At 41.4% G+C, this 25483-nt stretch overlaps 1 protein-coding gene across 1 annotated transcript in view; it reads right to left on the minus strand.

The window, feature by feature from the left end:
- Nucleotides 1-25277, minus strand: part of snta1 (syntrophin, alpha 1) — a 35373-nt gene extending 10096 nt beyond the window's left edge. Inside the window, 2 exon segments of the mRNA XM_069691025.1 lie at nt 17736-17921; nt 24860-25277. Coding sequence (XP_069547126.1) covers nt 17736-17921; nt 24860-25142 — 469 coding nt within the window. The 5' untranslated portion in view covers nt 25143-25277.
- Nucleotides 25278-25483: the final 206 nt, after the last annotated feature.

The raw sequence follows: 25483 nt of genomic DNA on the forward strand, positions 1-25483 counted from the left end.
TGGGGAACTGTGAAGTGCTCTCCTTGCACAGTACAAGAGGCATGTAGCCAGAGGGCAAGCAGAGGAGTCACAGCACAGGACAACAGGAGTCAGAGAGGGGGGCTTCCACCATTCCCAAAATAGAGCCATAGCTGCCAGCCAGCCGGACGGTTATTTTGTTAAAACATCAAGCAGTGAATCAGTACGATGGCTCCTTCGGTTTTATTTCACGACCAACAATGCACTAGTAATTCAGACTTTTATTAGTCCATCAGGAGGGGGGCACAGTGTCTCAGTGATTCAAGAGTCGGGAGTCAGAGGATCAAAAGCTACACAAAGATCCCTCTGAAATGTCTTGAAGAGGCGCAATGAGCAACTCCTACTCACTCACTCTGGTGCCGCTTTCAAACATTGAACCTGCTGTTGTTTATATTTTCAATTTAGCTTTTAGTTTCCACGCATAGGTCTCGTTTGGGAAAAAATGTTGTGTTCATTCCTGCAAAGGGCATGACCGCTCCAAATGCAAAGCCCACAAAGACTGGCATGTAGCACGTTAGAACAGAACAGCGGGAAGTTGCTATATGTATGATGAGCAAGGCGAGAGATTGTTCACTTGTTATCTCGTCCTTGCCATGGAGGGCCAACAGTTATCAAATGTCAGCGTTGGACCAAGCCATTCTAATGAATGTAGTGTATCATATTTGGCTCACAAAAGTATCTTTTCAGTTGGAGAACTTGCTTGTTCTACCTTTAAAATCCTTTTCTGTAGTCGGAAAACAGAATGTTCTCGTCTCCAATTATTGGCTCTAACATCACATGCAGAAATCTCAAATGTAAGCACCTCAAGAAACTTAATGGAAAATGTTCTGCAATTATCTACGTGAGCTGTGGTTAAAATGTAGAATTGTTATGTGGCCTTATGTAAGAAAAACTGCCGGTGCAACATTTACATGGAGAGAAAAAAAAAAACCCAGCTTGGGTTATTTTTCAAACATGATGCCATGAGTGGCTAGGGATTACAGTGCATGTCTGCAGGAGCTTCAAATTGCTGCTGAAAAGGACATGACCTAAATCCAGGAAACTACACTCAACAAAAATACAATGGCAATACTTTTGTTTTTGCTCTCATTTTTAATGAGTTGCAGTAAAAGATCAAAGATGTCGTAGAACAAAAGATTTATTTCTTTAAGACTTTGTTCACAAATTTGTTGAATTCTATGTTAGTTAGCACTACCTTCGCAAAGATAATCCATCCAACTAACAGGTGTGGCACAAAGATAAACTAAACTGTGCAGTTAAAATGCCAGAATTTACAGCAAAAAATATATATCCGTTTAAAGCAGTGTACGAAGAAAGGTTTTCGTCGCTAGTGCTAATTTCCCGGTTCAGAACAATTGTACGCACATTTTTCTAAAACTCAACCATTTCAAAATGTATTAAGACTTAAAGTTATGCTTAATTAAGGGCCCATTTTTGGTCGTTTTGGTCGGATAAAGAGATTAGCATTTTGAAGAATTTTTCCAGAAAGTAACTAAGAAAAAGTTTTGAAGTGGTACCAAACTCGGGTAGAGTATCAAAGTTACCGCTATTTTCAGTTTTATCCAGCTCACCGTTATGTTTTGTACATCTCTGAACTCCTCCCTCACATCCACCTCATGTGACGCTAAATGCGATTAAAATGTCTACAAAAATGCTCTTCTCCCTCCTTAGAAGAGAATTTGACTCGCCTCATGCACGCGTTTCAAAAATCAGCTCAATGCGTCAAAAACAATTTGCCTCCATCAACAAAACCAGACGTGCCGGGAACACGTTATCGAGCGGTGAGGAACCGATATGTACCAGCTTTGAAGTAGAATGTCAACTTGCATACGTAATGTTTCATGGAAATTAACTTCTGCCCATTTGTTCCTGTGCCAACCCACTGATGTTTGTACCATGAGGTAGCCAACTGCCTTCTTATTGCTTAACTAAGGCCGTTCAGAATTGATGTAGTCGATCTCAATACGGCAGTCTATAGGCCACAAGACTGGGACTGGAAATGTGATTAGCTCCATTCTTTTCCCATCACGGAAGGTCTTTTGAACCCTACAACTATATATATAGATTAAGATTCAAAATGAAGCTAAATAAAGTCTGTGGTGGGCGGTGCAGGGTAGACAAATGGATAAAGATTGGCACTTCAGTGATGGATAAGGATGTCTCAGTCATGCAACTGGTGCTTCATTTTGAATTGTAAAAGTTTCTCAACAACCTTGTGGGAGAAAGTCAGGAGAGAGCACAGGCATGGCTGGAGGTGCTAATATCTGGCACATAAACAGATTTCTATTCTCAGTGGTCATTACTCTTTATTATGTAAGACCGAGTTTATGTCTCTGTTTCATGCTGCACAAACTGCAGAGCAGAAAAGGCTGAGAAAGAAACGCCGATCATAGCCAGCATAAGGAGGTGTTTACTTTTGTAAAGAAGCATTACTCCCCACCAAAAAAGGATGTGGAAATGATCACATTGGCGTTTCCCAGATTAGAGATGTCGTCGGGCATTAGCTGTAGCCCCACATAGGAAATCGGACGAGATAGCTTTCAAACAGAGTGGTGTATAAAAAAAAAAGGAGAGGAGAGAGGGATGGAGAATGGAGGGGGAGGGGAAATGGGATGAACAACATGGAAGAGAGAGAGACGGGAGGAAATAGAGAATATGAAAGAGTGAGACAGGAAAAACAGACAGACCCGAAATATAAAGCTAAGCTCAGCCAGAGATGTTGCCATGAATACCAGTGGCGGCACATTCAATACAGAGCTAAAATTAGCTGAGATGGCACTGTTATTACTTTAGCTTATCTGGCAGCCAGTGAAACTACTTTTGTAGTGTATGTGTCTGTGTGCGCTGTAACTGTGTGAGAGGAGTTTCTTTGCTTCTTGTGCAGGATCTGCCACTAAGCTTTTTCCTGCTAAAGTCTTTACTTATACATTGAACCTCACAAATCCTGACCAGACATTTTCAGCCAATTCAGTTTTGACACAATTCACTTAACTGTGGGTGGAAAAGTTTTTTTGTTTGTTTGTTTGTTTGTTTTTAGTTCCCTGGACAGTCCAAATTGCCATGCTTAAATTTCTGTTGACTATCAAAACACTCCATCACATACGCCCCCGTCATCCCAACCCCATCATCGGGTATTCAATCAGGACACCCAGCAGTTTTGATGTCTCTAGCATGTTTCTGGACGTGTTCATAAAGTGTCGGAGACCAAAGAATGCACTCCAGCTCAGCACCAGCCTTTCCCTCCTCCTCCCCGCCATTGGTTACCGTGGGAGCAGCTGGAATGTCACTGTCCAGTCAGTGACCTCAGAAGCATGCTGTTGGCTCTGTAAACCATGTCAGGCGAAGAATGAATGTCCCGAAAGTTACACCTCCGAGGAAAGATGTCTTGGGACAAAACAACATCATAAATATGCGTAAAAAAAAAAAAAAAAAAAAAAAAACCTGGAGGAACACTTGCTGGTTCCCTCCCTCCCCCGTACACTGGGGTCATCAATTGGGGTAAAAGAAAAGAAAAGCCATCCCTGAAGTCCACTTTATAAGTCTTCAAATCATACATCAGGTGTAGAAAAACATGACCTTCATATTTTGCAACAGTTAATATGTGGACTGTTCAAATTAGGATGAAAGTAAATACCTGAAGGATGATAGATTTAGTAAACAAACTTAAGTATGCAGGCAGGAATGGATGCTGAGTTGAGTCTGACTGATACACCACGGACAATCAGAGTAATGAAAGTAATAGGTGACGAAAGGGAATTAAAACAGTAAAGTCACTGTGGAGTTGGCTGATCACTCTGCGAGTTCATCATTACAAACACAATCTTTCGCGTTAGGGGTTAGCGATATGGCCCAAAAACAATATCGCAATATTTAAGGGTATTTCCGCAATAACTATATATTTTTTTGGCAATATTACAAAAAACTATTGATAAAAATCCTGTTTTTTTTACTTTGACCAGTTTGACCAACTGGTGTCGGTGTCCATTTTGCATGTCTCGATGCCTCTTGTGATTTGTAAGCCCGTGTACAGCTAATAAATACCAGCTGCATGTGCCCTCAGTGTTTCACTGATTAATGCGCGTCTCTTACTGGCAGCATCAGTTAGCCAAAGAACTTCTCCTCTTCTCTATGATTTAAATAAGTTCATCATTCCTATAGCCCATCTCATTAAAATCATGGATAAATGCCAACCTCGTGGCGTGCTAGGTGTGGTATGAGAGAAGCTAAGAGAGGGAGACGGAGGGAGTGTGGGGGGGGGAGGAGCACACTGAATCAGACTTTTAAACTACTTCACATACTGCCAAAGCACAGATTTGATTACTTTGCATAGTGTGTCAGGAGAGTTAATTATCCTCATTCAACAAAGTGAAAATGAAGGAAACTCGAACAGGATCTGGCAGAGGACAAGAACAGAGTGAAAGGAAAGTTTGACTGCAGACATTTCCACTTTTATTTTCCAACTTTTTCTTTCCATTTGCTGCCGGAGATGCAAAGAAACTAAATGTCCCATTCATAGGTTTGCGTGTATTTTCTCTGCGTGTCAAAGCGGCGACATGCCGTGCAACTTATGAACCTTGTTTACAGTTTTATTTACACTTGTAATGAGACAAATGAAGTTACATGAGCATCTCCTACAAGTTTATAAACTAAGGTTTACACAGGTTACTGCAGAATAGCACAGTGTAGCCAAGAATGGTGAATAACATAGACACTGTACTATTAAGATGAATGCTGAGTCAAATTTAACAACAGCGAATGGTTATTTTGGCTGCTACATCAGCAGTTTTAAGGAATGCTGAAAAAGTAAATGATTTGTTTTTGTTTGCGCGTTTATGCATCACCATATATGTGCATTCTGAATAACAGTGGCATAAATGCCCGTCTCTCCCTCCTTCCTAACCCAACATGCACATGCTGCACAAGACTGTGAGATGGTTCAGTGGAATCTAAGCCTGTAATGAGGGGAAAGAGTGACACTAAGACTGGGGCCACCAAGTTATCAGGGGCCCCCGGATCGGGGCAGAGGGGTTCCGAGGGGGCTTGTTAAGCAAACTTGATGCCACAGTGGGAGAAAGGGTCAGAGGGAGATTTGTGATTAAATAAAGCGGTGTTATTTTGCGGGTTAATCCATTCTCTTGCTGAGTGTAAGCACAATGTCTTTACGGTCCAGCAGCTCTGAAGGAAAAAGGAACCAAGCTTTGTGTCCACATGGTTAGAGGTTTCGCAGCAGGGATAAACACTGAAACTCGGGACAGAAACGGCTACAGTTCAACCCAGACTACAGCAGAAGATGATTGATTTGGACAGATTGCTCTCCGATTACATCCAGTGATATTGTGATTGAAATACACCCATCAAAACTCCTCCTTGGCTGTGTTTTATCCAAAGTTTTTTTTTTTTTTTTTTTTTTTTTTAACAGAGTAATGCACAGTGGCAGCACTGCAAAAAGTAAGTAAGTTACTCTATTTTTTACATTACATTACATTTCATTTAGCTGACGCTTTTATCCAAAGCGACTTACAATAAGTGCATTCAACCATGAGGGTACAAAACCCAGAATGACAAGAATCAAGAATAAAGAAAGTACAATTTTCTTCAAGAAAGCCAAACTACAAAGTGCTATAAGTAAGTGCCATTTTAAGTGCTACTATTTGAATAAAAATGAAGCCAGTAATTCAGCTTTGCTGACATTCAGAAGCAAGAGGAAAGCAAAACGACCCTGGCATTTTACTATTATATTTAAAACATGCTTTTACTGTGGATTTCTTCAAATAACTTGCAATATAAAGTCTACAAAGCCAAAGTCTACAGCAAGAAAGTAGAAATATTTGACTTTCCTGAGTGAGGGCCACATTTGTGAGTGTTTCGAGAATTGGGGCAGCAGATGGGTGGGATTTATTTCTTAGAACAAGCCAGAAACATTGTCAACAACAGCACACACCTTCTTGTGTCGTGGGAAGACCCACGCTTAAAAGGCACTAAAACAAACACACAATAAAAGTATTTTAAAGTGCGACTTGGCCCAGATTTGGTGTGTACGTAGGAACTCTAAATGAAAGGGTTTTTAACCGGCAAAGAAGACCATTGTAGGTAAGAGGAGGGGGCATCAACAACTAGGTCAATGTAAAAAGGGAATATGGGACCATATATTCTAATGACGCTCTCCCCATTGGAATATATTCTTTCACAAAGTCAGCATTATTTTTAGATCCACCAAGCATGCTCTGCAGCTTACAACATGAAGAAGTTGACAACCTAAAACGGTAGCTTTAGTCCCTGTATACGTGTTGACATAAAAAGTGCAGTGGTGAAATGTAAACAGAGAGGAAGTAGCAGGTCATTTTCTCTGTCAGTTACTGCCCACCGGAAACTGTACAAATAAATACTTTCGAATATCACATATCAAACACTTGTGACTCACATAATGGAGGAAGGGCATTTCACAGTTTGATCAACTTTATAGTCCAAAATGGCATCAGTGCACTGAAACGGTAAACTTTACTGGAAATTGAACATTATAAATGGTATAATTTTAAACATTTCTAAATTAGCTCAAGCACCTTTTTCTGCATTATGTGCTGCAAAAACAGGTTTTCACATTAGACAAAGTTTTTTTGCCAATACCGCTTATTAGGTTATAGGTTAATATCAGCTAATAATAATAATAATAATAATAATAAACAAATAATAGCAAAAAGAAGGTATATTTCCAAATTGGATTAGCCTGCATTAGTAAGAGACCCCTGGAATACACAACAGTCATCTGAACCACCACAAAATAATTGAATTTGTTCCCAATTAACTCCAGCAACTGCTCTACAAAAACGTATTCTGTATCCAGATAATGGTGCATCTTAAGCTAAAAGAACACCTTTTCAGTACAGTATATAAGTCACTTGAGAGAGAAGCAAAATGAGCATTGAGCACAAATATAAAATATGTAATAAGAAGCTGGAGGGCTGTGGATGAGGAATACAGTCAGGCTACGGGGGAGAGCATAACTCTTATAGCAATAATTATTCTGTGACAGGAGCAAAAGCCAGAAAGTCTAATTAGGTGATAAAGTGTGCGCATGTTGTTCGCACAACTGTGTGTAAAGGGAAGGCAGTGATGACATCACTGTTAAAAGGTTCCTCCAATCATGCACGCAGCCTCAGTGTCAACACTGGGTGGGTTAATGCATTTATATCTTCACTACAATATACAAAAGGAAATCATTTTGAGCCCACAGAAAAAAACAAAACATTAGTTGAGAATCTTACCACATAGTCAGGTTTACCGTGCGTGTATTAATTGTGCAAAGGCTCATCGATAGACTGTCCATATTTGATTTTTACATGGCACACACTGGAATAGTTCTACACGCAGATGCAATTTTCAACTCGCAATTAAATTTGACAGACAGGTCAAAATACAGAAAAAGAGAAACACTTTTTTTTTTTTTTTTTTCAAAGGGTATGTCTAATCTTGGACTTTAAATTGGTCGTCTAGTTTTGAGAAGTAGTTTCATCTGCAACACATTTGCAACATTGTGTGATAGATACTGTGTTGCATACGTTTTTATAAAAGACACGTTTCATTAGGTGTCGGTGACGGTCACAAAACTTTTGTTTCAAACAGCTCAAAATTGCAGACTGTAAAAGGACATTGTAATTGAAGCGCTTGCGTTTTCTAATTTAACACTTTTTAGAGAGAATTCTCAGTAACGTGAAGAAACAAAAGGGCCACTGGGAGGAAACCTCCAAAACAACAGGGCCATGCTGCTGCTGCTGTAGCTGCCGCCGCCCACCAGATGAATAGATTATAATACACAGAAACACCAACTATCACATCTCACACTGGACTGATGCAGCTCAGCTAAAACACAACCGCCGGAGAATTCGAATTTTGAAACTGTGAATTAAAAAAATCTCACTTGCCTCCCTGTCTACCTCTCTAGCTGATCCAAAAAAAAAAAAAAAAAGACCACCTTCTAGATCACCGTGGGAAGGTAGAAGTAATATGTATAAGTGCCAATTGATGTGCAAGTGCACGTGCCTGCATATATGAGCAGTCTATTAACGGCAAATACGGCTTCAGTAACAGAACCTGAACTTGCACAGAAAGGAGTTCAGACAAAGAATGAATAGTGCAGACAGTTTTAGCCAGATGAATGCTGTGTCCCAAAGAGGAGCTTTAAAACGTAGTCCCCAAAGTCATTATATTCCATAAATCACTCACTTAACCGTACTTGAATCGGCGCAGGAAGATAGGGCGAGAGTATATATCTCTGCTGGCCTTGCTTAAAAAGGCTACATGGTATGTGTCTTCTTTTGAGAGGCTATATTCACACATGTCCTTGAAGAGCTTGATTTGTAGATAAGAAATATGATTTTTCACCCTCAAAGCAAAATGTAACTCAAACTGCTTGTCTGCACTCTTGAGCCTCCTGAAGGGCTACACTGCTTACATCATCCTTTTATTAATAGCTCAGGAATTATTAGCTTAAAGTTATGATCACGGTCTTCAGTGACTACCTAAAAAAAACCTAAGCTAAAGTGAGTAACAGGGAAGCTTGTCTTATTTTGAGGTTGTGCTATTGCAGTTCTTTGCATGTTGGAATGGGTCACGCACCAATATCTAACTGGATCAGAAAGCTGCAACACAAATCCTGACTGGTACATGTAGACATGACCATATTTCGCCAATGCTGGCATCCTTACATCAGCTGGCTGTCCAGAATAGGATTCATTTTAAAATTGTATTGCTTGTTTAGAGGTGCTTCAGTGGAGCGGCCCCTGGCTTGTCTGTCTGACCTGTTGCAACCGTATACCCCTTGTCGCTTGCTCAGGTCACTGGACCAGCAGCTTTTGGTAGTTATGATCCAGACTGGCTCTTCGGGCTGACCTGGCTTTCTCAGCGGCAGCTTCAAAACTTTGGAACAGCTCCTTTGCCCAGGTCAGGTTGTCAGCTTCACCACTAGTGTTCAAATCTTGAGTGAAAATATATTCATTCTTGCATTTACTTCTAGATTAGGCTAAAAAAAAATATATATATATTTTAAATTCGATTTTTTTTTTTATTATTTGTTTTTTACAGTACTTATGACTGTTCATGTGTAACTTCAGGCGTTTAAGCCTTTTTTTTTTGTACTTGACACCATACTGCAGTTGAAAGTCATCCTGTAACTTGTGTGCAGTAAGTATGCAAATACTGTCTGTTTGACCAGCAGTGTTTGCAAAGCAGCATCAGTCGTGGCTTTTATTGAATTCCAAATGTGCAGATAAGAAAAAGGACTTTAATCCAAATACAAACGACTGAATTGGGAGCACTACAGATCAAGGTTTCTACTTCACACTGGGTGGATCCCTCTCTGCTTCTTCAATTACAAACAAACTCAAACAGCAGCAAGAAACATTCAAAATGTTCAGTTAGCGCGATAAAGAACAATCGATCAATGAATGTAATGGTTCATTTAACATCCAATCGTATCCATGTATTAATGCAGAGCCAATATTTAATGTAATGGAAGTGCTGTTCCCATAAATACAGTTAGTTGAAGAATTTGACAGACACTTAGGTTGGCTGCATGTTTGTCAGAGAGACACACACAGAGAGATTAGGTTTGGGGTTAGCTCTTGTTGAGAATGCTGACAAAGCATTCTTCAGTGAGCACTTATCACGAACACACATGAACCGCTTCAAACTAATCTCACCTCAGGCCCTCCTGAAACACATCCCGCCTTGTGCATAGTGGATGTTCACATTCTGACAGTGCAGTAAGTAAGTAATAATGTCCTCAGGCCTTTAAGAATGAAGTCAGTGGAGTCATATTTCTTAAATACAGGCAATAGTGCAACCAGTGTCCACCGGGACTTCACATAAGACATATCATGAAATTCGGGTGTAAAATATAGCCTGCTAAAAGGTGCAGTCTGAACTATGTTGCAACCAAGCAGCCACCCAACAGTGACGTCACACATCAGTTTGTGAACTCTCACAAATGAAGTCTGGATTTTTGGCCGCCACCATTTTGCTAGTTTGAAGCGGATTTGAGCCAGAAGTGGCCATATTTGGATGATCGATGGAGGAGTGAGCGGTGCTTGTGACTCAGATGGACCGCTAGAAACAACACCATAATAATAATAACAAACCCTAGTGGTCCTTGGTGGCATTACAGTTCAAGGCACTTTTCATTTAATTTTTCAGATCAGGAAGCTGTGTCCACTTTCATATGTAGTCTTTGGTTGCAACACATGACTCAACAAAGGCCTTCTGCGATAGTTATTACTTGGCCCCCGGCACGTGATACTAGTCACCGTGGCTAAAAATTAACAAATTAAGGGAAATGCCGTTTCCATTTGGCTATTTCAATCCAGACATCTGGCCTGGCCGAGAGCGGATCAGGCGGCCAGCTTCAGGCCGAGTGTTTCCACCTTGCATCAACATGCGTCCTGTGTGGCCACTTGAGGTCGGCTCTAACTTCCCCCGCTGTTTATGCAAATGAACACGTAGGCTACGTTGTAAAACATATAAAGTAAATTACTACAAGAACAGGGACCTCAACATCAGAACCGCAATGATTCGGGTCAGATTAATTCCTTGTTCCAGCACGTGTCCGCTGCTGTAGGTCTGATGTGTTACAGGAGACAAACCGATACATGAGAAGAGGAGTTTAAGTTGCAGGCAGGCTATTCTATGCGCCCTGTGTTAAAACTACAGGGCTATGACCTAATTCATGTTTGTAAATGTCTGTCTGAACCCTGGAGTTTGTAAAACTAATTCACAGCCTGAAACCTTCGGCTCGTTAAGATTCATTGATTATTTATGAATTATTGATCCACAGCTGTGGATGATGTGTGTCGGAAATAAGACGATATTAACTAAAAGAAAAAAAAAGATAAACCCAGAGTTGGTGAAACAAGCATCATGTGTTTTAATTCATTAATCAGCGGCTTCATAACGTCAGTTTGCAGTAAGTTTCTCCCGCTGTCAGTCGGCTATAGTTCAGCTGCACTCAGCAGAATCACACGGGAGATTAATTAAAAATAAAAGAAGAGCAGGCAGAGATCAGATCAGGTGAAAGACTGAATGGAGGGGGAAAAGTCCAAAACTAACGAACCTGCTGAACCTGCTGTAACGTGACGGTAACTCACCGGAGCACCGGGTCAGATACCAACACAGCAACCTACAGCTGCATTTATTTGTATTGATATTCAGAGGACGTCAGCCGAGTAGCCTCAATGCGTCCTCGGGTCGCATTGCGTTCCCACTGCTAAACGAATGTGGACACATGCGTGCCAGGCCACCTCCGAATGTGGCCTGAACAGATCCGACCTCAATGCTTCTTGGGTGCGTTTCCACCCGTACTTTTGCTGGCCACTTGTGGCCCTGTCGCATATGTCCTGATTGAAATAGCGGGGAAAGTGAGATCCGACCTCAAGTGGTCTCCCAGGACGCATGCTGGCCTAAAACACTCGGCCTAAAGCTGGCCACCTTTGACCCGCTCACGGCCAGGCCAGACGTCTGGATTGAAATAGCCAAATGGAAACAGGCTAGTGTACAGAACCAGTAATTGACTGAGCAATCAACAAGAACATAGAAACAGATCATACGGCGTGCTACTTTATTGCCATAAAAAGGCCTGCTACATATGTTTATGTCTACATTCTCGGGATACGCACAACACATCAAAGATTATAAACCATAAACTAGAAGAATAAATCAATGCACACGTTCATCTTTAAGCAATATCTCCTTGAGACCTGTCTTTGCTGGATTACCTTTCTATTTACTCTGCGTCTATATTCATGCAGCATGTCCTGAGCTATTTAATGACACACAAGAGGAATGTTTTTTTTGTTTTTTTTTAGTGAGGAGTGGAAAATGTGACAAAAAGGGAGACACCCACTTCACTACACAACACACCTCCTGAGATAACTAACCGTAATCCCAACACTTACCCTGAGAAGCCAGCGTGTCATGTTATTATTGTTGTTGTTGGCATGTCATGTAGTACTGTTCACCCATAAATGCACATATTTTCAAAATGTTGATTGATAGAATAAAAAAAGAGAGACCGCCTCTTTCTTATGAACACGCTGCTCTCCCCAACGTCCTCCATCGTTAGTTATTAGTGCAGTTATTAAAGGTGAACGCCAACCAAAGAAATGCATTAAGGAGCTTCCCTTTCAAACAAACATCATATTTCAGTGCATTTAAATGCATGTGCACTCAGGTTATTGAGTAACCAGTGGACTACAGTGCATATAAATACATTACCTGATTTCTGCTGTAACCGGGCTTTTCTCAGTGTAATTAGGTTAGTGCGATTCAATTTGTGAGCACATAAATTATTTTATTTCAAGGCTAATTGTAAACGAACCTAAAAATGCATTTGGGATATTATTGAGAAATTCGACGCTTCAAGTAACACATCTGACATCAACAGCTTTGGCAATGCTGCAATATTCTTTACTGAACTGCCTGAGAGCATGGCGTTAATATTCTTTTTAATCATGTTTTGGCTTCAAAAGTAACATACTTTTCCCGAACACAATGGACTTTGTACAAAGTGAATCAATAGCTCATGGTTACACGCTGGCCAACAGCCCAGTCAGAGTGACAGAACTCAGGCGACTTGAAACAGCGAACAGCACATGTCCAAAACACATACCGTCCCTGCTAGAAGGAGTTCAGACAAGGGAAAGACTGCAACTGTAGAGCTTCCATAACAAAGCCTGCTCAGTCCATGTGTGTGTGTGTGTGTGTGCGCACTGAGCCTGAGCAAAACTGCCTTAATGAAAAGGACACGACGGACAGAACCAGCAGTGTCCGGAAAAAGTCCTGGCATAGTTAGCTTGCTCGCTCTCATTCCGTCCCTCACTCTCTCTCTTGCGTGCACACACATATTTACACAGACAATTATGTCCCCTTGGATTCCGTTTCATTGGCACCTTTTAGTCTTCTAAGGTGCCAAGTGGGTACAGTTGTATTCTGGTATCGCCAGACCCAAACCCAAATATTGGAAATTGTTTCCGGGCGTTGCGTCATAACGGGGCGGAGACCTTTGAACTATTACACAGCAGCCTTTAACCAATCGACGTTCACCATCATCGTTGGGACCTGAAACTCGCCAAGCTATAAACAACACGGACACTAAGCAGAGTGCAACGCCATGTTGGTTATTGCAGACTTTAAAAAAAAAACCGTTTAGGCATTGTTCTTACTCCAGCGAGACTTTCGGTCCTTTATGATTAAAGACTATTGACCAGCGCTCTTTTATTCTTGTACGTTTGTTTACTGTACTCGGGAACGCTCGACAAAAGGGAATCCTTTTTTTTTTTTTTTTTCTTCACAACTACTTCCATCACTTTGTATACGTACAAACAAGTACAATTGCATCAATGCTTTTGAGGAGAGCTTCAATGCCTTTGAGGACAGACCGAGACTGTGGACTATTATCCTAATTTAAATGGTTATTGCATCCGACAGAAGGCATTTCACCCTTTTTTTTAAGTTAGCTTGTTTCAAACTAGTTTGTTTCAAGCACGCCACGGCCCCTCAGCCACCAGACTAGAATGTAAGGCATGCCACCAGTGCCCCACACTGTTATACTAATGCAGTAGTGGTACTACGGTAATCATCATCAACATACTGATCATCCGTTTACTTTTTTTGGTGGTGGCCCCAATTGCGACGCTGTGTCATTGGCTTTGTCCTGCAGGTTGTAGGCTGTAGGTTGATGGAAGAGGCACTCTAGTAGGAAAAGTGCTAAATGACTTTTGGAATACTTTCTCCCTGTGGTCAGAGATTTAACGTTTATTGCTGCAGCTCATGTCTGTTCAGTTAGTAAGAGCCCCTTTTTTTTTTTTTCCTCCATCACTGTGACCAATAAAGCAGTACATTCTTCTCCTGCACTACAAAACATGATGTACTGCACACACACACACACACACACACACACACACACACACACACACACACACACACACACACACACACACACACACACACACACACACACACACACACACACACACACACACACACCGGCCTCCACATTCACATACACCTCTGTGTCCTGACCTGTCCCCTGCAGACTATTTATCCTTCCTCTGTGCTCAAAACCTCGTGCGCATGTTTACTTTTTCGTGCGTTCAAGTATGTGGTTGGTATACTTTCTTTGTGTGTGTGCTTTTCTGTCAGACCTTGGTTGCCCAGGGAACAGCCCTAGCACTGAACTATCCCTACCCCCCACCCTTTTGTCACACACACACACACAGTTTTTATAGCTGTGTGTACGTGTGTGTGTGTGTGTGTGTGTGTGTGTGTGTGTGTGTGTGTGTGTGTGTGTGTGTGTGTGTGTGCGTGTGCGTGTGCGTGTGTGTGCGTGTGCGTGCGCATACTGTGGTGCCTTGGGTGGCAAACTGTAAATGATAGATTTGTTTTCATTGGCAGCAGAATCCCAAATAAAATAGGGTGGAAACACAGTGGGACAGTGAAGAGACCACTGGTACATACTGCCGCTCATCCAGTAAACTTTCCCTTTTGTTCCACGAAGACATGTCTAATTGTTTCATTGTTCTCACGACTAGCACTTCAAAAATTGCAACTTCAATTGAAAAATTTGTTATAATAACAACCCCATACAAGGTGTGTGAATGGGGAAATAATGTTGAGGTGTGGTATTCTTTCCTCTCCACACATGCAAACACAGGGACGCTCTCCTACACACTTTAAGATGCAGCAGAACACACACACACACACACACACACACACACACACACACACACACACACACACACACACACACACACACACACACACACACACACACACAGGCAGAACATACCCATACGTAAACACACGCACGAGCAGGCCGTAAATGTCGCTGGGAGGAAATGAAGTCAGCTGTGCTTTTATGGTTTCATCTGGTCCGTTATATTTATCTGACCCTCCCATGTCCTCCCATGTCCTCTCCCTCGTACACACACGTTGATTATTCCATCACCATTTTGATGTAAGGTGAAGTAAGTAAGTGAAGTAAGGCTCTAGTTGTTTTTCTTCCAAACAGATGAACTCTGAAGAAATTTAAATTTATGGCGAGAGTTTCGACGCACATTCACTCTCGCACCTGGGAGATGCCCAGTGCTGCCCTGGCTGCCAAGCAACCCATTGAATTCACATGATTTATTAAAAGTCGATGGTAAACAATGGTTTAACCGTTTCCAGCTGTGCCGCATATGTGCGGGTGGAGACCCTTAACCCTTATGAAAACTAATCTACTAAGCAATTTTGTGGTTTTATTAATTTAATCTAAATTTTGAAGTACGCTCTCCCTGCAAGAAATACAGATTTATTCTTGAAAACATCCGTCGCCTTGATTATACTGCTAATGATACAGGGCAAATCTTGTCATTTATACCTTGCATTTGCAGCTGCAACAATCAAATTGCATTAATCTAAGTGAGCAATGCAAAACTATTTCTTCAATTGACTTCCGAAAGAGTCAGAAAGGAAAAACCCTGCCACAGGCGCAGAATGCCAATCAGGCTTCTAATAAAACTCCTTTAAATGTTGTGAAAGTACTTATCTGACAGATTCAAGTCTTAGTGCCCATATATTGCAGTTATTCTAATGTGATGGAGGCAGTTTCTCCTTGATCTCAGTCAAGGCCGTCTGTGTTATGAATTTCCCCGAGTGCTGAAAACTGCCATGAGCACAGCAGTGGCGGCTGTTTGTTGCTGTGCACATGTAAGAAAGACTGTTACCCTGACCTTTAACACTGTAGTAGAGCCAAGAAGGAGTTCGTTTCTGGCTGTGTTTCCGAGTATCTTGATAAAATGCCAAAACCAAAATAAACATTGTACTTGAACTTCATGTCATCTGTATTTACAAGTATTTCTATGATGCACAAGAAACATTTTTTTTTTTAATCTAAACAACTGCATCTGGAAAGCCCTGAAGTGTTGACCAAAAAGTTATATTTTTCTTATTTCCTCTGTTCCATAAAAATAGTCCAAAGCTGCTCGCTTACAGATATGCATCCTGCAGTCCTGTCATCTCCAGGTCAGACAGACATACACACAAACACGGGCAAAAGCATTATTGCAGGACATCAAAAAAAAAAAAAAAAAAAAAAAAGCGAACACACACACACACACACACACACACACACACACACACACACACACACACTCAACCCGTCAGTGAGCCTCCAAGCCTCTTTCGTCTCTTCACTCTTCTATCAGGCCCTCAGGGGGAAGGGAAACCCATGAAATGATTCCTGACATGACGGATCACAGAGCAGCGCTGGTTGAGCCGTCTGATATCAACACTTTTCTGCCTGACTGTGGACAAGTAAGACAGGGGGATTTGCAATGATTTCCCCTGGATGTAGCCCGAGCTGTGTCTGCTCTGCTGACTGAGGTTACTGAAGCTAGCCCACTGTGCATGTTAACCCGCAAAAATGCTGTAACGTAGAACTCTGGCAACTTTTCTCCCTCACACAGCGTAATGAACCCGTTTAAAGTTCGATTTTTGAGGCTTGAAAACGCATAACTGTTAGGGGTTGTTTCTCGCGGTTCTTGAAGAGACTTTTTAAAACATTCCAGTTGTTGGTTTTCATTCAGAATAGGTCTGAAGTGCCCATGTGAGTCACTGAAAATAACAGGTAGTCCCGTTACGACTCTGTGGGTAAGCTTTGTCTCGAAACGCAAGACTTTGACACGAAGAGAAATTACCAATCAATAGAAGAAAAAAAAAAAAAAAAAAACGAAAACACGTTTTTATGGCATCTGATGAAAACATATTCCTTTCGAAAACATTGCTCAAGCTTTGGATTTACACACCGTGAATTGACAATTCAGCTCAGTTGACTTGAAGTCAGCTTGGTGGGAGATGCTAAATTTCATCTCGCATTCACCTTGCCGTTTCAACACCTTGCCGGCAGACTGACATTCTCGCATCCAGACGTGTACACACCCAGTAAACGACTTAACTAAGAATGAGATGGAAAAGGACTGCGATACCAAACCTTTGCTCTGGCAGCTCAAATCAATCAGTGAGAGCTTCAGTGAAGGAAAAAAAAAAAAACACCTGCTGAGCAAACTGCAACCCCTGCAATGCACACCAAGTCTCACCCTATCATATATATATATATAGTTCTACATCCTGACTTGAACTTACCTTCCTATCGGTGTCAAAAGCGTTTGATGCTCAGGAAAACTGCTCATTAGCATGTCGAGATGCTCAAAAGTGTGAGCCACAACATTATTTGTGAATTTGGAGTCTTTGGTTTCCTCTTGCTGTTTCAGTTCGACTCATTATTCCAATGTTTCTATGGAAGTCTGATCAAAGTTCAGATTTAATGGATCATCTCTGTCATATATCACCCTTGAGGAAAAATCAACTGGGGCTAAAGACTGAATCAAAACATATCAAGGTGTCTTACGTTCCCATCATCTCCTTTTATGTATCTATTTGGGGCTGTGTTGTGCAGACAGGTGAGGTGGAAGTGTTTTATCTTTTTAATAATATATAAGAATTTTGTTTTCTCCTGCTTTGAAGATTATTGTTCTCCTTAATCGTGCAACATATTTCTGTGACAGACTTTGCAAGTGCATTTTGTAGTTACTTCCTACTGTGCTGTCACTTTAAAGAAGATCCTAACAGCAAAGCAGAGACAAAAAATAGTCTGGATTTTTTTTGTTTTTGAATGAAAAATATCCTCCTACCTTCAAGGATGACTTCTTTGCCAGTTTTTTTCAGCGCTTGCACAGCCTCATCGTGTGTGGCCTCCCGTAAGTCATAACCATTGACAGACAGTATGGCGTCACCAACATAAAGTGCCTCCGTCTGGTCAGCAGCCAGGCCCTTGAAGATTTTGGAGATGAGAATTGGCATCTTGTTTTCCTTGCCACCTGCATGAACAATAGAGGAAAATAATCATGTCGTATCATCTTGTACGTCTTTTAGGAACCTGCTGCATGTGTAGTTACATGAACTCACTCTTGCACCGTGCAACTTTTGGCCACAAATTAGCTTTACAAAGGGAATTATGATCTTACACAATCTAAACAAGTTCAAAGTGCCTGTGCTAAGAGCAACAGTATACAAACAAAATCAAAGTATCTGTTAGAATGACAAAACACAGCGCCGGGTTATTACATTCATTACGTTACATTGTGAGTCACAAAACTACAAAGGCAAGTGGCTGGTTAGTAGCTTTAACTGTGAACAAAACAGCTTCTATCCCACACTCGTTGTCAGTCCAACCACTGCAGTTCTCATATTTTAGCATTAAATCAACCCCCATCACCTAAACTGCAGTCCAAAGGGCATAAGAGGACACGGACAGCAGCGATTGTCCTCCTGCACTAACTTCTTCAGCTTAAAAGCTCCTCTCCCTCCCTTCCTTTCTCTGTCTGTCGTTAAATGAAGGTCAGCTGGAAAGCTGTGTTGATCTCTCTCTTGTTGTGGACTCGCATTCGCCATGAAAAATATCATCATTAGTGTCAGCGGGCAGCTGGACTCTGGCCTTCAAGCCAGTGAGAAATGATCTCAGAGAGGATTACATTTAATTCAATTTAAATATCTTCTGCAGGGTGTTTTTTGTTTTTTCTTTCGAAGTGATTCCTTTGGATTCACCCCATGTATCTTTTTTTGTACTGTTAATAAAGAATAAACACCAGGGCTTACAATGGCTGACTCTAAACTAGTATGTACTCCAGTCACATTGAGTTTTTTTTTTTAATGAGTTTTAGAAAGTCTTGGATTAATACATTTGCCAGCTCTGTGGCATCAGATTGTTGTTTGCTGCATGACTATCTGAAGTTGGCAATGTCCTGCACTTCCTAAATTTCTGAATCATGATGGTGATAGAATTTTTTTTTAAATTTAAATATAGTAAACAGAAGCCTACAACAATCTTTAGGGTGCTACCATCAGTATATCTATAACTATGTGTATTTATCTCCTCCATGGTCCATGATAGGTTGATTTTACGTCAATGTTGAAGCTTTGTTTTTTAAATAGTGGTCATAAAGTTTTAGTTTTTCTTTATTGGTCATTATAATCCCACCTGCAACGCCTGATGTCAGGGATTCTTGGTTCAACACCAGCCATGGGTGGTATGGAACCAGTTTACTGCCCAAGAGTCTTTTGCTGCCGAAATTCAAAAACTGGTTTGAGATTAGGCACCAAAGCAGCCTTTTAAGTATAAGAGGCCAGTATAAATGGATGTTATGTTATTTGAATTGGGTTACCGTCACGTTACAACAGGTTTAATGGTTTTAGATGGTTTTATCCTCCTTTCAATCTTTTAGCTCTTCCGGCTCTGATTTTTATCTTTTTTTTTTTGTTGCCAGAAGAAATCTCGTGATTCTGCCGAGTGCAGCTGAACTTTACAGAAAACAGGAAAGATTTACCTGCAAACTTGTAGCTATAACGCAGCTGCGTAGTGATTTAAAACACAAGCTGCTACATGACGCTTGTTTCACCAAAGCTAGTTTATCCTTTATTCTTTTCACTTATCTCATGTAATTCCCAACTCGGGTCAGACCCAGAGCTGTGAAAGAGCTGCCGCCCCGTCGTGCAGTACATTTATCCACAGCCGCAGAACTCGGCGCGCTTGAACAAATATAATCTAAAGAACAAATAATATAAGCTGAACTGATCGGGTCCTGACGGTTCACGTTGTGCATTACAAACTCACTAAACCGTGTTCGGCCATTTAAAAACATAAAATAAGTCAGATAGACCATTACAATACTACATTATTTGTATATTTTTGCAATGTACGTGTTCATGTGCATACAGAAAGGAGAAGTGAGATCCAATCACAAGAGGTCTCTCAAGGTGCATGTAGAAATGTAAACGGTGGCTTAAAGCTGGCCACTTGTGATCCGGTCTCATCAGGACAGCTCAGGACGGATTGATAACGCCAGGGGTAAACAGGATCTTAGCTACTTTCAATTACCATAGTAATCACTTGTCCTGCAGGAAACCTTCAAAAATCTGACCTCTTATCCAATTCATTGTAAGAAGCGGGAGATTTTTGTGTTTGTAATTCAATAATTTGATTCTGTAAGTAGAAATGGTGTTTACAATACAACGGGGGAGTTGTTTCAACTCTGATACTACGGACTTTCTGAGAAACAGTATTGCTAAGGAGGTGTTGGTTTAATCCGCATTTGGTCCTTTGGTGACACTGTGACAAACTATGCATGCATGTTTTTCACTTTTATTTTTTCCAAAATAACATGCTGTACTGTGCTAATGCGATCCAAAAATGATCATAAGCAGGACAGCTCCGTTGATGAGTTAGCAGCGAGTGATCCTGTGGAAAAAAAAAAAAATCACATGGTTGAGACTCAGTGACGGGAACAGCGTGTTCTTGAAAGCCATTATCAACAGCTGCATGAAAGCAAACAAAAGTGGAAACTAACATAACCATATTGCAAAACATGGACTTAAATTTTTTAAAAAAAATTAAAAAAAAATCATTACCCAGATCAAGCTTACAGCTATAGTCAATACATCTAACAAAGTGCTTATTTTACACAATTAAAATGGACACTTATCAGATGTGGTTCTGAAAGTAATTTTAAATAGTCTGGCACTCATTGTCCTGCCCACCCACCCAAATCCAAGCTTCAACAGTTGGTTTAAGGATTAAATTTGAATAGCTTCCAGTCACAAGTTGCTTCTCTAACCTTCAGGTTACCTCTGCCCCCAGTTTGAGCCACCATATCGGTTTTAAATTAATTCTCTCTGTAATGTCCTTTCACTGCATGAAAACTCCACTGTAGTACACAAAGAGCAGACATATTGAGGTGTCTAAAGCTTTAACACTAATCATGAGGCAGAGTAACTCCAACTGATTTAAGTATTTAAAGAATTTACAGCAAAAAAAAGTACATTACAGAACTCTTATTTGCACAAAATGTCACATTAAAAATCCTAAATATTAAAAAGGTAACTATGGCAAAAACCAGAATCATAATTACAGTACATACCACACTGCCACTGGGCTTCTGATCCAACCACAAAATTAATTGAATTGAAAACTCACTCATGCAGGTTGAACCTGCAGACATTAAAAATGACTGCCAGAACCGACTTATGGTCAGTGAACTTTCAGGTTCATTAAAACTGGCCTGGATGTGGCACATTTCATGCTAATAGAGGGCTCATCACAGCACTTCCCACTTCACCAAGTGTAGTTTTATCTTCTTTTGGAGTAAAATGGTCCGACAAGTAGGCAAAAGAGCCGTGTCTCTCCGAGACAGCCGGAGGATGATAGTGACACTGGTGTCAAAGTGAACAGGCGATGACTTGGCATCGGCACAAAAGGACGCAGGTACATTCAGGCAGCACATGTTCATCACATGGTTCAAACGTTTTTCACCTTCTGCTTTGTCAAAATATCAAGCCCGTCATTTGGGGCAATCAAAGGATGCGAGGGCCAATAACAGCAAGAAGAACTACACGCAGTAACCCTTTTCCGCCCTGTATATTCCTCTCATCACATACTTTAAAAGAGTCACTCCAGTCGCAAATACCTTTTATTGACATGATTTTCGAACAAACATCTTTGACATGTGGTAAAAAAATAACCATGGATTTGTCTGCCACTCCTACACAACCCTTATTTCCTTCCCATGTTTACCATTCTTACTCCCAACGTTTTCGTGTTTGGCACCTTCCAGCTGGCAGCCTGTCGCTCGGTTGACAGGTGGGTGGCAGTGGTGGAAATGGGGTGGAACCACTGGAGCTCCTCGTGGCAGGTATATGAATGGTACTAGGTTGTACAACACTGACATGAACCTAATTAGGGAGTTTTGTGCTGGCAATGTGTTTGTTGCGATAATGCTCCTTTCAAAGAATTCAGCACGGTCAGCACTTGGCTGATGAAGTTGCATATAGTACTAACAAACAATGGGACAAAAATAAAAGCAGATTGAACACAACACTAAACATAGCAAGGGTATAATATTCCTAATGAGTGTGCAGAGCCATCTGAGGAGAAATTGCTTTTTTTTTTTGTGGTACTAGATTTTTTTTATTTTATTTTTTATTATGTAAAACTGCACCTGAGCCTTGTTTACTCATAAAAATGATGTAGGAGAACATCTGGGCTGGTCTGTGACAAAGAGGCACTCAAACATGGTTTATAATATTTGCCCCAAAAAGACAGTGCCAACTAAAATGGTATACAATATACGGACTATTAAAACAAGGGAAAGGTAAACCATGTTTTTTTTTTTTTATCATACTCGCAAGTTGCTTGATCTCAAATTCACTTTCTGTGACTTTTCTTTTTTTTTTTATTTTGTCAAAATTAGTGCTGGGTAATTTTCAATACCGGTCCCCATACCTTGACTTCAATACCAATTCTTATTGGAGATTTTATTTACCTGGGTGGGCCGTCAAAGTCGAGGCTACAGCGAAAGTGATGTGATTAAAACGTGCTAGTGTGGCCGACACCCACAGTAGGTATCGAAATTTGTCTACCGAATGAAAAGGCCTTTTTTTCAAGAGTAGATGATAGTATTGAAGCAATTAAGCCGGTGCCATAAAAAAGTATTGATGTTTCGTATCCAGCCCAAGAGGCTCATGAACAAAAACGCTCTGCAGAAGCACGCTCCTCTCAACTTTGACTGGTGGCCCTGTCTAGAGACCTGGAGTCTAACTTCCCAGCCTCCCCTCTTAAATTTAGACATGTGGGTAAAGGTTGCCTCCATGCTCTTCTGCAAGCTGGGGTGGGCTCCCTAAAATTAACACTAGTAGAGTACTCCACTCCCAGCCACATAGCTTTCATCTTTGGCCAATGACAACTGACTGCAGCGGGCTGCTGCTCTCAGCTGTTCACAATGCGGTGTCAGCTAGCCCACAACAACTTTTGCAGCGTTCTTTCATTTTGCCTCAGCCGCCTTCTTTCTGACACTTTTTCCATGCCTTTCTTTCTTTTCATTCATTTGGCCCCTTTTTGGCTGGTTCCATGCGCCTGTTCATCTACGGCATCCTCTTTGTGCCTGAGCTTTTGCCTTTTTATCACTCTGTTATTCCCTTCCTCCTTGCTTGCCTTTGAACAACTAGCATCACAACAATGTCAAGCCAACGGGGTGCCAGCTATGATTTTTGTTTTAATAGCATGCTGCCTGATTTTCAAAGCCACCCATTTCCACAGAGGTGGACATTACATTTATGTCATTAGGGCCTGGCTTTGTTTTGTCGGTGGTGGCAGTGGTGGGGGAAGCTACAATGAACGCGTCACCAGCAACTTCGACGATGAGTCATCTTTGCAACATGACAGTATGGCGAGTTTACAATGATCCATCTATTAGAGTCTGTGCATCAACCAGTGGACAAACTATTACTTGTGAACATAAACCTTCCCAAAGGAGGAGGAGGATTCAACTCGCATGCAAGTTCAAACACATACTGCATAGTGCACGTCCATAATTTATCACACCTTTTACTGCCTTGACATTTGTTGTGATAGCGCAAGCATCACAAGCTGGGTCAGAGTCAGTCATATTAACAAAAGATATCATTAACTAAATAGCAGTAAGTTGGATCAAAGGCATCAGACAGCAAACCGTGTTAAAAGAGAGGAAGAAATTCAACGGGGGGGGGGGGATTTATCAGTGATCTGCTAAACTTAAGTCAAAGAAAACTCTCAACAATTTTGGCCACCTCCAGGAAAATCAAATCCAAATATTTCTCCAACTGCTCAATCCCTGCGCCATCCGTTTAATCTTTTGTATTTCCATATGCCTCCCAGTCTTCCTCACATTGCGATCCTCACGGAGATAGTAGCCTGTTGCTGCAGGTCGAGGAAACGGGACGAGGAAGAGGCATTTATCAGTCGCCGCAGAACAAAATCTAGGTACGTGAGCCTGGCTTGTAAGATATGGAGAGGTTACAACCTTTTCCCATTGAAGGGTTAAAGGGGCAACACAGGTGTAACTGTGATGTGCAGCAGCTTGCTCAGATTTTTCAGTTATTAGCACACAAAAAAAAAGTCCTTTAACCAATGGAAATCATTAAGATTCTGTATAAACAGCTATACATTTACTCTAGTCACATATTATTAGGCTAGTACTTAATACTTTCCAGTGACGTGACAATTCTCTGTATATTGCATACGTTACATAAAAGATTTTAATAGCACGAGACAAATGCAAACTGGGATGTTTTTGACTGTTGTTGTTTTTTGTTTTTTTTAACATGTTGAGACCCTGTTGTGTTCCAAGAGTAAAGTACTGTCTACATTTAGGATATTGATAGGCTATATATAGATATCGGAGGAAAATAAGCATCTGTGATTTTGGAAATGTATCAAGGAAATTGTGGAAACTTTTTTTTTTTTTTTTTTTTTTGGCACCCAAAACGAGTGTTGCGCATTAAAAACAACGCGTTTTCCTCCCTTTTGTTTAAAACGAAAGTTATTAAAGGTTGTTGCGTTTGAGGCCACACCAGCCTAACATCTATAGTGGCTAACTAATTCGCATCTGATAGTGACTCCGGGGCGCTGACTTGCTTCCCCCGTTGAGATGAGACGCAGCTTGAGAAAAACACAGCTGTCTTTTTTTTTTTTTTTTTCTTCTTCCTGTGCAAACAACGACCCTAAAACTTGCTGTGGGTTTTGACTCGAGTGAGAATTTTAATTGACGAAAAGTGGAAATTTGCCGCACAGTTTGAAGTTGGCCGAGTTAAGTGACTGCTGGTTGTTCTCGCCGTCGTTGACAGAAGCTGCACTCAAAACTCCTCGCCCCAAACTTGTGTTACATGACAGTTGAGTCGCCGGTAATTCAGTCAGCTATTTTATTGATACTTTTGTAAATTGTCTTACCTTTGATACTGATTCCGAGTCCCCCAACATCTTGCTTGGTAATTCGCACGGTGCGCTTCACGTTGGTGATGGTTTCCGGGACCGGGGACGAGCTGAGGTTCGGGGGGTCTCCGTTAATAGCGCCGGCCGGAGTCGGGTTGGGTTTTGCGGGCTCCTCGGCGCCCTCGCCGGGGTTTACGGTGAGAGTGTCCTCGGTAAGCGTGGCCAACACGCGGATCCAGCGGTCCACGGTCACTCGAAGTTCCAGCAGTCCCGTTTTCTGCGCCTTCATCGCGGCAGCCATGTTCAACGCATTCCTGGAATAACTCTAGACGGGCTGGCAGTCCTGTAAAAAAAAAAAAAAAAAGGGGGTGGAGGGCTGGAGTAGGGGGCACGCACACACGCGCGCGCACACGCGCGCACACACACACACACACACACACACACACATACGTACACACGTCCACACGTACGCACACTCTATTCCCTCTCTCTCCCTCGACTTTCTCCTCCTCCAAAGAGGTTTATCCAGTAGTAAGAAGAAAAGTTAATTGAGTGTGATACGATTAGCAACGGTGTTGACACACACACTCAAAGTTCAAAGGGCTTCTTGTTGAGTCCATCCATTAATCAACTGTGTGCTGC

The sequence above is a fragment of the Brachyistius frenatus genome, unplaced genomic scaffold (assembly GCF_029030835.1).
Source record: "Brachyistius frenatus isolate BFR_SWC_R1_liver_20210118 unplaced genomic scaffold, ASM2903083v1 Contig_10, whole genome shotgun sequence".
Taxonomy (NCBI): Eukaryota; Metazoa; Chordata; class Actinopteri; family Embiotocidae; genus Brachyistius; species Brachyistius frenatus.